This window comes from Bicyclus anynana, chromosome 8 (assembly GCF_947172395.1).
Source record: "Bicyclus anynana chromosome 8, ilBicAnyn1.1, whole genome shotgun sequence".
Taxonomy (NCBI): domain Eukaryota; kingdom Metazoa; phylum Arthropoda; class Insecta; order Lepidoptera; family Nymphalidae; genus Bicyclus; species Bicyclus anynana.
The window spans coordinates 6,027,411-6,043,327 of record NC_069090.1 but is presented as its reverse complement, the minus strand read 5'-3'; the positions used below and the strand labels follow the sequence as shown (position 1 = coordinate 6,043,327).

General features: G+C 35.3%; 1 protein-coding gene across 5 annotated transcripts in view; it reads left to right on the top strand.

The window, feature by feature from the left end:
- LOC112051626 (homeobox protein cut) overlaps positions 1-15,917 on the top strand; it is a 184,506-nt gene that overhangs the window by 41,073 nt on the left and 127,516 nt on the right. The window contains exon 3 of one of the 5 annotated variants that reach the window (XM_052882800.1): positions 14,460-14,496. The exons of the other annotated variants lie outside the window; for them this stretch is intronic. Coding sequence (XP_052738760.1) covers positions 14,479-14,496 — 18 coding nt within the window. The 5' untranslated portion in view covers positions 14,460-14,478. The remainder of the gene's footprint in view (positions 1-14,459; positions 14,497-15,917) is intronic. 5 annotated transcript variants of the gene reach the window in all.

Genomic DNA, 15,917 nt, shown 5'->3' with positions numbered 1-15,917 from the left:
CCGGTCCTCGCTATGTGGCTCTGTATTCCAAATTCCTGCCAAGGACACGGCACGACGGGAAGACAATGCGCGCGATGCGTAGCGTTTTAATTGTCCACAACGACGCTTTGATGTCGCCGACGACGCGGCGAACTTCGATATTCGATCGAACGCCGTTTTTGCTCCGATCGCGAATCGTTTCATTAATGACCAATGCAACGGTGCGCGTTAATCAACTCGGACACATTCGACAGACAAAAAGTGTTTAATTTTAAATTTATAGCTACCGATCGTTATTATTGCAACTAGCGATTGCAACTTTGTACGCGTGGAATTTTGTTTTTTTTTTCTCGAAAAATGTACCTAACATAGTTTGTTTGAACGTTGAAACAAATATGGTAGTAAGGTAAGGTAATGATTTTAACAATAAAATCTCGTCGTTTTATCATGGTATGTACCCGTTTATAATAATATATTTTATAATAATATAATTATAATATTCATAAGGTAAGCTACATTACAAAAGAAAAATCTTTTGTGATATACATATACGTTACCTACATAAATCTTTGTAATTGTCTTTGTAAATTATTAACTGATTTGGCTATTTAGATATTCAAGACCGCTAACCGGCTATCTATGATCTAGTAAGGTCCTCAAGTAACCAAGATAGTCATTAAGAGAGGATTTTTGTAAATTTTACTTACAGGAAAAGAAATGGGGCCTTCTCTATTGCTTATAACCAGGGTTTTCCTTGCGGACGTAGTTGTGTTAAGCAGAACTGGCAAAAACTGGTAATAATCGTTAAATTTATAGCAACCAATCGTTATTATTATATAAAAATGTCGGCGAACAATAGTAAATTTTTCATTTACGTTCGTGTGCAGCAAACAGCCGTTGCAAAAATTAAAAACAGTGGCCACATAAAGGGTTTGCATGTAGACATTACTCAGGTTGTAAAAACAATGACAAGTAACAATGAAATTCGTGTAAGATAGAAAGAATTGCGATTGGATAAGAAAGGAAGTGGCGTGCGCAATTCGAAGATCGTATCGGTCTTTGTTAAAAAAAAAAAAACTTACCACGAGCTACGAATGCTGAAATTATTTTTACCTCCAATAGCTATGTCGCTAATAAATTACAATTGTTGTAAAACATTAGCTAGATAGGCGATTAGGAATGTACTTTCTTTTAATATTGTCTGAGTTAGTAACGCTTTTGTAGTCATTTTAACCGGCAACCAACCTTGGCGGAGCTTTTTAGGGTTCTGTATCTTAAAAAGCAAAAAAAAAGGAACCTTAATTGGAGTCACTTTGTTGTTTATTCACTATCTAAATGTCAAGATAGTAAACGATTGCATTCTCGAATGATGTTAAGGGAAGCAGTTTGAGGTAATAAAGTATGAAGTTACTTTTTCACGTAAATGATTGTTAACTTAGCCTGACGCAGAACTCGAACCCACGATCTCACGATCCGGAACCGCACTGGACCAACAAAACTAATACTATAATGCTGAAGAGTTTGTTTGTTTGAACGCGCTAATCTCAGGAACTACTGCTCCGATTTGAAAAATTATTTCAGTGTTTGATAGCCCATTTATTGAGGAAGGAATAGGCTATATATTATCCCCGTATTTTGTCGGGAACGGGTGAAACGCGCTGCGTCTGCTAGTATCGTACTATAAAACTATAAAAGTATCGCGTCTTGCAATCCCACTTATATTAAAAACGCGAAAGGATAAATGGGTATTAGGTTTATTTCACGAAAAACTACTGAATGGATTTGTAAAAAAAATTTAAGTAAAAATCAAAATTTTAATTAATTTAGTAATTAATTAATTAATAAAGGCATTTTCATTGTTTATTTCAATGTACAGTCGAATATTTATTACATCGTGTGTAGTATGTTACAACAATCATTATGATACCAATCTTTGTGGTTAAAGAGTTAGCGGTAGAGATTAGATTTGATGTTTCTACAAAGTTTTACGCGTTTTCGCACAAAACTAAAGAAGATTTTTTGGTTGTTAGGACCGTTTTCGATTGTTTCGCTTACGCGTTTTTGATCAGGGTCACATGACCCTATAGCAAGTTTAACATCCCCATCGCAAAAAGTGTACAAAATGAAAGAAGTTTTCATTTCAAAAAACTACGCGAGTGAAACTGCGGCGCGTCGGATAGTATGCCTGCTATATGCATCGCTGTAGAGCGGCCCTGACCTCGGCGCGCGCGCAGAGGAAGTGGGGGCCAGATCGATCGCGTCTCGGATACAATCAGTTCTGCTGTTCGACTTCTGACTGTTCGCGTGTCCGGTTGTTGCGTAATAACCCTACTGCATGCACTGACTGGAGGCTTATGCTGTACTATATTTGATTTTTCTTATCATCTCGCAGTAAATGCTAGTATCAAATTCAAATTCAAAATATTTTTTTTAATTAGGCTTAGTTTACAAGCAGCTAAACGTCAGGTAATGGTGATAATAATAATAATTAGTCGAAATTAAAGTTGCAAAGTTGAGTGATGGAACGAGCTATGCTCGGAGTGTCTCAGCGTGATCGAAATCAGAAATGAGGAGATCCGCAGAAGAACCAACGTCACCGACATAGCTCAACGAGTTGCGAAGCTGAAGTGGCAATGGGCGTAATGGATGGACTTTGGGGTCCCAAGTTGCTGGAATGGCTATCCCTCACTAGAAAGAAAGCTCAGTGTTGTTCGACCCCCTACCAGGTGAACTGACGACATCAAGCGAGTCGCAGGAATTCGCTGGATGTAGGCGGCTCAGCATTGTGAATGTTTAAAAGTCCCTACAAAAGGCCGTCCATCATCGGCTAATATGATGATTATGATGATGGTAGAAGGTAGCGAGAAAATTTCATGTTATCCAAAGCTGTTACCGAATCGCATTTGAGAAAGAATACTTAGTTATTCAAAGCAATTCAATAACACAGAATAAGCACCAAAAGGTTCAAACATTAAACCTTAAAGATATCAAAAACCAAACACAACAAAGAACACGAAAAAATCGCATCGAAGCCACATTAGCATAACAAAGTGTCGAACCGAAGCGTTTGCGGTGAATTGACAATCTGACAAATTTACAACCGATCGGCACACAAGAGTGCCCTTTTCGTATGCAAATTCCGCTTTTCTTCGCCGATTTTTTTTCCCGGGGAAACTTCCGCCTATTTTCCCGCTCAACGCACTTCCGGGGGTGTCGCATCCGTTCGGTCGGAAATCGGATGAGTTTCGACAAAGATACCTCTATTCCGACCCCTCGCCCCATTGATTCGCCGTAAAGTGGTCATATTTTTCTATTTTATATCCTTTATTGACTTACAACGACGCTATTGTCGTATTTATTTTGGGTGTCATAATAAAATATCTACTGTTGGGAAATCTGTTTGATTTTCTTTACGTTCGATACAAAGTACGAATCTTAATAAGGATATATTTTTAGAATCCGAACCTATTCTTTAAACGCTACTTGTATTTCTATTATTTCTTCAAAGACTTAGTCCATTTAATTAAAAATAAGTACCTATTTTTTATTTATTTCAGATTAATAATAAAATATGAATAGTTACAATATTACGTAGGTACGTATATTTAAAAAATACAAAGAGATAAATAGATTTAAATCATTTTATCAGTGTGTTACCTACCTACCTATTAATTTTATAAAATGTTTTTTTATTAATTTCCTTATACTTTCTAAAATTTCTGAACGATAATTATTTCTGAACGCAGATTGAAATCTCTAATTTCAAAGACAACCAAAAATTGAACGTTTAAAAATCGAATTCCGTGCCCCGGGGCCGGCAGCGCGTAATTAGGACAGGTGATTCGCTAATTCGAAAAAGGAATCCGTCTTGATTCCGTGTCGGCCGCTCGGGCTTACGATCGGCTGTGGGAACGTCACGTAGAATATCGGCATCCGCGCAAAAAGTCGCCGCTTAGCCTGTGCCAGATTGTGACTTCGAGTCACACGGCGTTCCGATACTATGACTTTCACGAGTTGAGATTTGAATGTAAATCACACTAGGCGAGTTCTCGAATTGAACTCGAAGAACAATTTTAAATCACACTAGGAGAGTTTCTCTAACAACAATTTGTTGGCACTTTGCAGGCACAGATTAGAGAATGATACAGAATGAGTTACAAGCCGCGCAGTGAAGCCGGTGAACCCCATAAAAACAAACGTCACGCGTGTGTCTCCTTGACATCCGCATAAACAAACTTTGTTCAAAATTTGTATTTCAAGATTTAACACTAACAATAATTACCTACGTAAATTAATGTCAAGTTTTAGCCGCGAGACTTCTTTCGTAGTGCGGAGTCTAAAAGACCAGACCTCTCCTTACAGGTGAAAGGATTTGTATTGGATAACTTTTAACTCTTTGACGATCACTACTAAGGTTTTAGCCGCGAGACTTCTTTCGTGGTGCGGAGTCTAAAAGGCCAGACCTCTCCTCACAGGTAAAAGGATTTGTATTGAATAACTTTTAACTCTTTGACGATCACTTGTTCGATCGATTGTTCACGATATCATATACGTTTTAGGATTAACGTGCTCTTCAAAGCGCGGGAAAGTAATACCAACTCCTTCCTTCCCTCCTTCTTCTTCCTTCTCAACTCCAGTCTTAGCAAATTATTATTAGTTAAAAAAAACCGACTGTTCTTAACCTTATAGCCACATCTACACTTACCACCAAGTGAGATCATAGTCAAAGATTTGAACCCACGAGCTTATAATCAGAAACAACATATTCAAACCACTGAACCAATAAGACAATTTCACCGAATCAGAATAATAAATAAGCTTTTTTTTTAATTAAAAGTGACACATACAAAAATAGTGGATTCGTGACCAAAGATTATAAATAGCCCAATAGAGCAGATGCGGCGTGTAACTGTCAGTGGGTTTGATTCCCGACACCTGTTGTTTTGGAGCGGTTCGATTACGACCCATTAGTCCGACCGATACTTAATCCTATTGAACGTTTCTATTTATTTTTTTAATTTACTTATTATATCTGTGTATAAAAGAGTGGGAAATTAACTAAAATTACCAATCTTTCCTTTAATTATTACATAGACAATTAAAGACAATTGTAGCCACCCACCAAGCTACTAGCATTTTGGTTGGTTGGTTTTGGTAATGAACTTGACTATTGTTTATTTGTCATTAATATTCGAACTTACTATCTATAATTTTACGTCTAAATATACCGCATCTAACTATTATCGCCTTGACTCAATGTAGCTCATCCAACGTTTATTAGATTCTTGTTATATTTTAACAAAGAGTTCGGATTATACTAATTTTAAATGTTCTTTTGACATGAAACCCTCTATACAAAACGTATTTACAAGTCATTGCGTCTAAAAAGTGACTTTAAAAAAAAGCTTTCGAATTGCAAAACAAACCGTCCTTCTGTCCAACACAAACAGACTCAAATTATCGCATTTCACTTACTTACTAACGAAAACAACACCAATTAATAAATGTAGACACCTTTAACACTCAATGTAAACTCAACCTTATTTAACAATTATAAAGTTTGAATTCCCTTATCGCGTTGAAAGGGCCAAGTGCAGAAAGGGTCTAACTCAACAATAAAATACTTTCGGTTAGCCACAACTCAATAAATACTTCATAGTATCGGTTTGAGGGTGCCTGCCCGGACGTCCGGCCTTCGATCTTTTGCCCTCGGGGCGCCCCCTACAAGGTAGGGTTACGTGAGATTCCAATTTCGAACGCATCTATGAAATTTAAATATAGAACTACTCATCTTGTTAATATTATTTGTATTTCCAATTAACAGAAATTTGAAAATGGAATTCTATTCTTTTTATTTATTTTATACTCCATGAGTGTAATTGAATTCAAAATTGGAATTATGTACTCGTAAGTACTAAAACTCAATGTGACGTTTTTTTTAATTTATTTAGTCGAACGCATTTAAATATGGACTTCTTAGTGTAATTTAAATCCATTATTGTAATTAATTGGACGTTATAAAAAGCGTAATGATTATAAGCAAACAACAATTAAGTTTATTCCTACCATTATTATATTTTTCTTTTGCGACTATATTTTAAATTCGATAAAAATAATGAGTAAAAAGTTTCCAAGCAATGTTCAACATTAGCCTATACATATATATATTTTTTTTTCACTTATCGGCTACCTACTACTTATTTCTTGAAAGATAAAAAACAATATTTCATAGCCCGACTCATGATTCGAACCCAGGACTGCAAGAACTGATATCGCATAAACCAACTAGGCGGATGTAGACCATGCAATGCAAAAACCGAGGCAGTAATGAAGAGATCCTAGAGATGTAGAACAATCTAGAGAGAGTACATAAATAGGTCCTAGAGATGTACAATAATCTAGAGGGACGATTAATAGGAAGAGCACGGGGTCATTATGAAAACAGTGTAAGGGTAAAAGATGTCCGGCCAAGAGGTGTTTTATCGGAATAATCCCGGATTACTCTTGTATCCTGTCACGGGCCATCGCCCTTAATTGGGGTCAATAGTTCCCGGTCAAACCGCTGTTAGTTAAACTTTATCAAAATTACCACTCGCCTTTAGTACACTAACCGATGACCGCGACTTTGTGTAACTTTATTACTCTAGAATAACCACTAACGACTTGAAAAAGGAAGTTCCGTTTTCGACCTTTGTATATGTTTTTTTTTTTTAATGAATATTTGCCATATGTTTTTTTTTTAAATATGAACATTATTTGTATAAGGAGTGGGTACGACAATAGACCAACGGGGAGGGGATGGAACCACCACCCCTCGGTGATGAGTCCGACCGCTCTTACCGTTGAGCTATTGAGGCTCTAAAGTCTGTTTCGTCTGAGATTCTCAGTTTCATAAGTTAGTGAGCCAATTTTGATGGGGATTAATTTATTCGAATGCATATTTTCATCAAAAATCATACCTTACTTAGAAAACATATATATATTTTTTCAATAAATAACTTTCGGTTCAATTTTGAAAAACGTAATTTTACGTGTACAAAGTTCGATCCAATTTTGTTTGAATCCAATAACGTCTCTCACTAATTATTTGCAAAGCTCTCTTCTTACGCTCGGGTTGTTCCACCTCGACGTTATATTACGTGATGTGACGTGCACAAGGTTTTTAACTAGGGTAAGCATATGATAAGCGTATTGTTATTTTGATATTGAAGGTAGAAGTTTTCACTCGAAACAATACCAAGATATAATTTTACATGCGTACTAAATTGCCACATCCAGGAGTAATCTATAGATTATATATGATTTCCATAGACTAAAGAGGTCATACGACAAATATCGTTCCCATTAGCATGTCATAGAGAATCCATAAGACGGATTTAATTACTATTGATGTCCATTCATCGATCAAAGGGGGACAACTGAAAATCATAAAAAAAAACATACTGCACATCAATCAAATCAAGACTCTATGGTTGCAGTTTTAAAGTACAATTTCGATTGATGAGATGGTGACACGTGCAATCTGTATGAAAGGTTAGCGGATATTGCTTATTAATGTTACGAGTGAATTGGACTATTGGCAGTAAAGATGATTGAGCTCTCGATATGACGTGTCCATCGATGTTTGCCAGATTACAATGTACCTAACGCTATGTCATCTACCAGAATAACTAGAGCCCTTGGTGACACAACTATAAATTCTTTTTTTTGTTTCGTTTGGCTCCATGTGGAACCACTACGACGACACCGGGAGAAATAAGTAGGTACTAACTCCGTTCATGCTCTTTTTACCAAGCAGCAATGCTATGTCAGAGTACATCCCTACATTACATTCCATACATCCCTACTTAATGTGTACCACCAACAAACAAATTAAAAATGAGGGTATAAATCGCTAATGATTTCACACCTAATAATAATAATTATAATTAACTTGTTCTCAAATTAATGATAATTTCTCACTCTGAGAGGAGACTCGTGCTCAGCAGTGAGACAAATATGGGTTGTTAATGAATGATGAAAATCGATTTATAAGCTTAGAACAATTAGATAGAGTTAATATTTTCTCAATAATATTTTATAAACTAGCAATACATATATTAAAATAGTCTAAAGTTATGAAATAACATGCATTTTCTACCTTCATTTCTAATTTGTTTATTGTATTTGTAGGTAAGTCGAAAATGTTTGATGGGTCTCAGAGTGACGTCATAGAGCGTTTTTATCAAGTTTTAGCGACGATACTTGCGGTTCCATACTTAATCCAAAACCGAGATCCAATTCTCACAGTAGAGTGCGTCCATCTACGTTATCTCATTTCTCTCTGTCATCTTTGGTCAAAACTACAGTGAAGTGCTCGTAATGTAAGTAAGCATGTCGTATTACCAGAAGAATGAAGAATGAAATAGAAGAAAGAGAAGAGGAAAGCTAAACAAGAGATGGTTTGAGTGTGAAAGAGTAGGTGTCTAAAAGGAATTAACGATTGATAGAAGCGAGTGGAAGTGATTGACATTGGTATTTTGCCGACTCCAATTAAGCGGGAATAGGTCAAGGAATGAATCATCGCATCCTTGACCTTATCCCGATATATTATTTGTTATAAGCGATAGCTTTAGCGTTTTCTATGTTCTGAGTGATACGTGATTTGGGTGACTTAGTCACTCATCAGTTTTTCGGATAATAGCATAATACAAATAACGCAGCCGTGATAGCCCAATGGTGACCTCTGCCTTCGATTCGGGGAGCTTAGGTTCAAATCTGGTCCGGGGCATCCTCCAACTTTTCGGTGATGTGTTAATATCGTGATGTTTGGAAGTCTCTACAAAAGGCCTATTTGCTGCAGTGGACGTCCATCGGCTGATAAATATACTTTAAGGGAATACTTACAGCAAACACACAATAATTGTCAAAAATTACGAGCATTTTAAGAAATTAAATATCACAAGTCTCAAACGGTGAAGGAAAAACATCGTGAGGAAACCTGCATACCAGAGAATTTTCTTAATTCTCTGCGCGTGTGAAGTCTGCCAATCCGCATTGGGCCAGCGTGATGTGAGGAAACCTGCATACCTACCTCGGAAATTTCTCAATTATCTTCCTATGTGAAGTCTGCCAATCCACATTAAGCCAGCTTGGTGGACTATATTAGTCTAACCCTCAACCTGAAAGGAGACTCGTGCTCAACAGTGAGCCATATATAGGTTGTTGGTGGTAATAATAGCTAAGCAAACCAGATATAAATTTAGCACTAGTTGCTAATTAAATCGATGAAGATGTACTAACTGCATCTGCCAATGCTAGTAACATCTGCCAACACTGCGATGACAAAGTTGTGATGATTGAACGACACTATTAATGTACGATACCGAAACAAATGCGCCTACTACTGATTTATTATTATGATTATCATTTGGCTAGTGGGCGGCTTCGGCCGTGGCTAGTTACCACCCTACCGGCAAAGACGTACTGCAAAGCGATTTAGCGTCCAGGTACGATGTCATGTAGAAATCAAAAGGGGGGGTGGATTTTCATCTTTCTTCTGACAAGTTAGTCAACTTCAATGTTAGATTGCATCATCACTTACCATCAGGTGAGATTGTAGTCAAAGGCTAACTTGTAAAGAAAAATAAATGCCCTTTGTTATTATTTTAAATTATAGTTAATAATACATACATACATAAAAGTGGCTTAAAAGTGTTTGTCTATAAATACAAAAGCTTTTCGATAATTTATTCACCTAACTAATATAACATTATTAAATGTAGGTATTTATTGAAATTATCAAAATTGACCAGAGCAAATTATCGAATCAAAACGTAGAGTTCAAAATAAAATTTCAAAATGTTTGTTTAAATAATATTTCCAAAACGAATATCAAATTTGATTATTTATTTAATTATTTTATTAGGTACAGAAAAGGGATAGTCAAAACTGCCTAACTTAAGAACTACGCATAAATAAAATTGACAGTGTAAAAAGTTAACAACCAACTGTAGAATAAATGCTAGCAATAGTTCATATTTATTAATAAATTATTGTATGCATAACTACGTCCGTTTTATTCATGCATCAAATCAAATATATTAATAATTGTGAAGGTAATGGATTTATGAATGCTTAAAATAGAACACAAGAAAAATTATTATCGGCAGAAATAGACGCCACTTTACGGAAATCCACGACACGCGCGGAATAATATTAATAATATACAATAATTATATTATTCCGCGTATTATTTATACTTACGGATTATCAATTACTATATAGAAAACTTATAGGTAGGTTACATAATAACCTTAATATAAGCGTGTATTACTCGTTGAGCCAAAGTCACCGACATAGCTCAACGAATTGCGAAGCTGACGTGGCAATGGGCGGGTCATATAGTGCGAAGAGCCGATGGACGTTGGGGTCCCAAAGTGCTGGAATGGCGACCCCGCACTAGTAAGCGGCCGACCCCCACCAGGTGGACTGACGACATCAAGCGAGTCGCAGGGATTCGCTGGATGCAGGTGGCTCAGTATCGTGATGTTTGGAAGTCCCTACAAAAGGCCTATGTCCTGCAGTGGACGTCCATCGGCTGATATGAAGCGTGTATGACATTTAACCAAAGAATATATTACTCCAACAAGCATATTACAACAGTAGGACATCTGTAAGAAGTGGAATCTACGTTAATTTGTAATTTTAATTTTTTATTTTGCATTCTCAACTCAAAATAAGATATTATAGCATTATCTAAATAAACTCTGTTCTTGTGGCTTCAGTCTTGATTAGTTACCACTCTACCATAGACAAACCGCTATTTTTTATAGTTCCTATGCGACAACGAATAAATCTATTAGAAATAGGTACGTTTTAGATGTACCTACCTTCGAAACATTAAAAGTTTCACTTCGATATTAATGCATCTCTATGATAGATAGAGTATTATCACAAAATTATATCATTCAATTGTTATTATGGAATGGAAAGCCAACTTATGATGTTTAAAAGTAAATCCTTGAACTTTTTTAAATGTCCAAGCAAGTCCTGTATGGCAAATATCTATCTCCTATGTTCTTTTCTTCTTTTGCTGATATTCGTAGAAGTAGGATTGGTTTTTTGACACGCGATACAGAATATTAGGTACCTACCTAATACATGTTTTAAATACATAATTATATAACTATTGTTGATTTTTTTTAATCAGGGAATCTTAAATAAACAAATTTAAATTTAAATTGACTTTATTTGAAATCCACCATTCCATGGCAAGTTGTATATTCTACGTCTAACTTTCTATAAATCTATAAACGTCACGATCGGCCATTATAAAAGACTTGTGCGCTCGTCGATATAATTAAACCCCACATTCACTTTGGGATTTATTTTACGATTGCCATAAAATACAGAAACTGTAACGCCGATCTCGTATAAAATGCGTGTAAAGAATCAAAAGGAAATGCTTTTTTATGGTAATACTTTGATACTAATGACATAGATACGTTCCCGTCGACATATTAAAGGGCATATTCTATAATAACTTTTCTTGTGGTATGATATACGGGGATGGAAGGACCTAGACGATTTGTTATGGTCTACTCACACTGGCGAACGGAAGCGAAGATGTTTTTAAGAAATCATTTTCCAGCGCTGCTTTTCGGTACCCCCAAGGAAACTGCGATGAAACGCTCCATAGCTGATATTATATTCTATGTTATCTTCCTTCTTATCCTACATAAGTAGATTAAAAATTAAACATACTCCCATGCTATGACATCCTCGATGTCCTCGCCGGGCATGTGAATACGTTACTTACTTCATAGTGTGTCTTACATCTATCTGGGTGCCTAGTGGGAGATTTTAAGATTGTCATACTGTTACTTTCGCGTTAACGTAAACGCCAATTTATATGAAATTTAATCATTTGTGCAGTAGTGCTACTAGATGGCGTTGTTTCAATTCCTTAGAAATTCGCGTTTACGTCAACGCAATTGTCACAGTATCAAACTGCCACTAGGCCCTCTGGTAGCTATTGGCGGCTATATGGCGGCAGAAACAAACAAGGCAGTAGTTTCTACTTCCCTAAACTTACTACTACAAGCTATTTCATTTACTATTATAGTTTACTTAATTTAGCCAATACCTATTAATTTTTGTCAATTAATATCATATATCTTAATATAGTTATTTCTACAATTTTCCTGACCTTAAATGAAGCGCTACCATAGGATTATATTTACGAAAAAAATATATTTTATGAGATCCGTTTCATTATATTTATTAACCAATAAGCAATAAACAAAGCAGTCAATTAAAATATAAACCAGATTTTAAATGATCATAACGTAGATAAACTTTAAGCAGCAAGATTATTAGAAGACATAATACATTTATAGAGAAGTTATGAAAAAGAATTGAATAGAATACTAAAAGAATGATTTACTTTCCTTCAATTAATGTACGGTATAAAAGAATATATCTTTCAAAAAAATGCATTAGGTACATACATACGTCATACGTTTCGAATAGGTACATAACCTTATTTTTGGATGACGGTTAAGAATGAGAGAGTTAGGATGACGATTTTGAAATTATGTCCTTATCTGACACTTGTGCAAGTTTTTTTCAAAAAATAATATGTTATTCTCTCTCTCTCTCTCTCTTCTTTTAGTAGGCAGACAATTTAAATATCGATGACACAAATCTACTTAATAAAATCGATCATGGACCATGTGGTCTAGTATTCTGATAAATGGGAACATACAACATCGTATCTGAAAGGATCTATCTCTTTTCAAATCACCACATAAATAAATTTACTATAAAAAAAAATCAAACAAACGTGGATTGAGTTGCCACATGCATCATATTTGTGTTATGGGAAGATATTCCTGGTGGAATAACATAAATAACACAAAATAACATAAATAACACCAAATAACACATCGGTTCTAAAACAACATCAGTGAATAAGATAACATAATAAAATGCATCGGGACGCGCGACGCTTGGGAATTGATGGTTTTATTTGTTTTTATTATTTTCTCGAGTTAGTACACTTCCTCGTTGGGATTAGTGCAGTGTTTTATACGGCTGAGTTATTACTGACAGCTGAAGACAGATTTTTAATTTATTTCACTCACTGCCAATATAACAATATCCTTCCAACCTTTTCGGCCATGGCCAATCTCATATTGAGATTACCCATTTAGGAGAAAAGTATTATAGTACACAAGTGTGTGGAATACAGAAGCACTATCTATTCCATCACATAGTCCGATAAGTGATCTGGAAGTCCAATCGCAGGATCGATTACGGCACGGGATAAGCCATCGTCTTCCCATATCCCAGCTATAATATTAACGCGTATTTCTTTTGTAGGCCTGGTTCGAATCCTGGACTTTAATATCCGTAATTGGCCTAGCTAGCCACAAATCAAAGAATGCAAGGTAAAAATAATACAATATAGGTACGTGCATCATCTAAGACCATTGATCACCGTGATTTTGTAAAAGCCGAAATTTTGTCAAAAACCAATCATTATTGTCTCATTTTCATAACCCTACCCAGGACTCGAACCCACTACCTCATGATCCATAACTTAACAGATTAATTATTAACCAACGAAACACCAATCTTTTCACAAAATCAACTATTTAAATCTTGTAAGTACCTAAGTAATAAAAATGTCGTTCGCATCTTATTCCTACATTCAATCCTAACAACTTAAAGAAAGGCTTACAAAATAGCCATACAATTATAATAACAATATCTCAAGACAACCTAGACACATAAAGAACCATAACTCTGTATGCAACTAAATTCCTTAGAGAATGCGACATAATAAGAAGCTAGCCTTCGAAAAATACAGTCTTGTCTATAGATCCACATTTCCCCGAACAAAACGACCTCTGCCGGGAGCGACGGGGATAATATTGCTTACTTTTAAGAAAAGAATGCGCAGACATTGCAAAGAAAATCTCGTCTTCATCTCGCGACGACAGGGACGCATACATATTGCTACCATACGAGTGAAAAGGACAACTGTATCCCCGATAACACGTCAATACATTCCTTTTTATGCGCACATATAAAAATCCACCTTATTTCATATGCTATAGAGTTGATTTTCGTTTGGATGCTTTAATGGAAAACCGATACCGCATCAATATATTTTACTGCGCGCCACACCGTGCGACATACGACCTTATTATCTGTGATTTAAGATTGGAAATTAAGTTTTCGGGGATTTTTAAGAAGGCGTTCTCTCGATATCTTGTAAGATAGTGAGGGCGTTCGGAACCGATCGAAGGCGCCGATACATGAAAATGAACTTTATTTTATGTGTGAAAGAGATTTTCACAAGGCGTGCCTGGGCAGGACACGCCCAAGTTCTATATCGGAGGATTTTTTTTAAACAATAAAAACCTTATTGGCTCCTTTTTATTGGAACTTTTTCTTTAGACGAGGAATCTAATAGTGACCTTTGTTTTCAGGTACGTTCGCAAAACGAAGATGCTGTGTTTCTATAAGGTAATTTATATTTTATGCAAGTTGGTATTGAGACTGGGTCTAAGTAGCTTGCCGAGAGATACTTATGGGTTTCGAATTCTACTCGTGGTATGTTGAGATACTTACTATCGGTAGATGACCTACCTACTTTTTGGTTGTCTTTGTAACGCAGACAGATTAATGGCTAATTTTGATGTTAAATACTTGGTAGATAGATAATAATTGTTATTTTGTACCTAACCGAGTGCATATTAATTATTTAGCTAAAGTTCCGAAAGTTCGGATCTTTAGCTAAAGATATTTAGCTTTAGCTACTTTTTATACGAATCCGGAGATAATTATGAATGGCTTTGTTGGCTCAAAAGTTAGCTTAGGTATAGGTATAGTTCTAAGATCACGCGGTCCAGGATTCGTCATTCAATAAAAAGGAATTCATTCATTCATTCATCATTCTACTTAATACTAAATCTTTAAAGAGTCAATAAATAATTTTCTTCAGGCCGCATTGGGGAAGCATGGTGTATTTAACCTACAAATCCTCTTTCCTATATGACAATAGACCTTTCAAATAGGATGATAATTATGTAATGATTTATAAAATAGATGTATATAAGTATATCTATTAATCTATGAAAATCCCTACTATGATTAGGTTCAGTATAAAGCACGTCCTATCACCCAAGTAGATAGATACAACAGTCAATTAAATCTACATAAATAAAATAAATTTAAAATAAGAACTAATAGCCATAATATAAAGTTGACTGTATGTTTCATTCATTCAAAATCGCTTTCCGTTAATTCATATTGAGTTACCACAAACAAACCCCGCTTAAAACAATTAAACAATAATATAAAATGAATAATCAAATAAAAACAATGAGCTGTACCGAAATAATCGAATTCGCTTGTGCCGTTCATTCTAGTTGGAACGTTCTATTCTAATTTTGAATTTTAATAATCCGGTCAAGTAAGAAACTTTTCATTAACGTTCTGGACATTTCATTCTCTTCATTGCTTTTTTTTCTAATATCGTATTTAAAGAGTATCTACTTATTCCACAGTTCGAATAGAAATTGCGATGCTAAGTAACTCAGTAACGATAAGTAGATTTCCATTTTATTAAGGTCTTTTTAATTAAGATTACCTACTTCTTAAAGTTGTGAAGGCATTAATTACATCTTCTAGTAAATTTCATCATTTAACAAATATCTTAATCCGTAAGTAAATAGGTCCAAAAAAAATATGTTCTCCATTTCTTTGTGGAGTTTACATACTAACATTCTAATTTTATAAGGAAAACGAATTTTGCAGTTTGTTTTAGATTATAAATTTCACAAGTAAATCGCTGAAGGAACCCTAAAACATTGGCCAACACCAAATGAAGTGAAAAAGGCCGATTAACGATTTAAAAAAAGAACTACCACGTTCATTATGCGTTC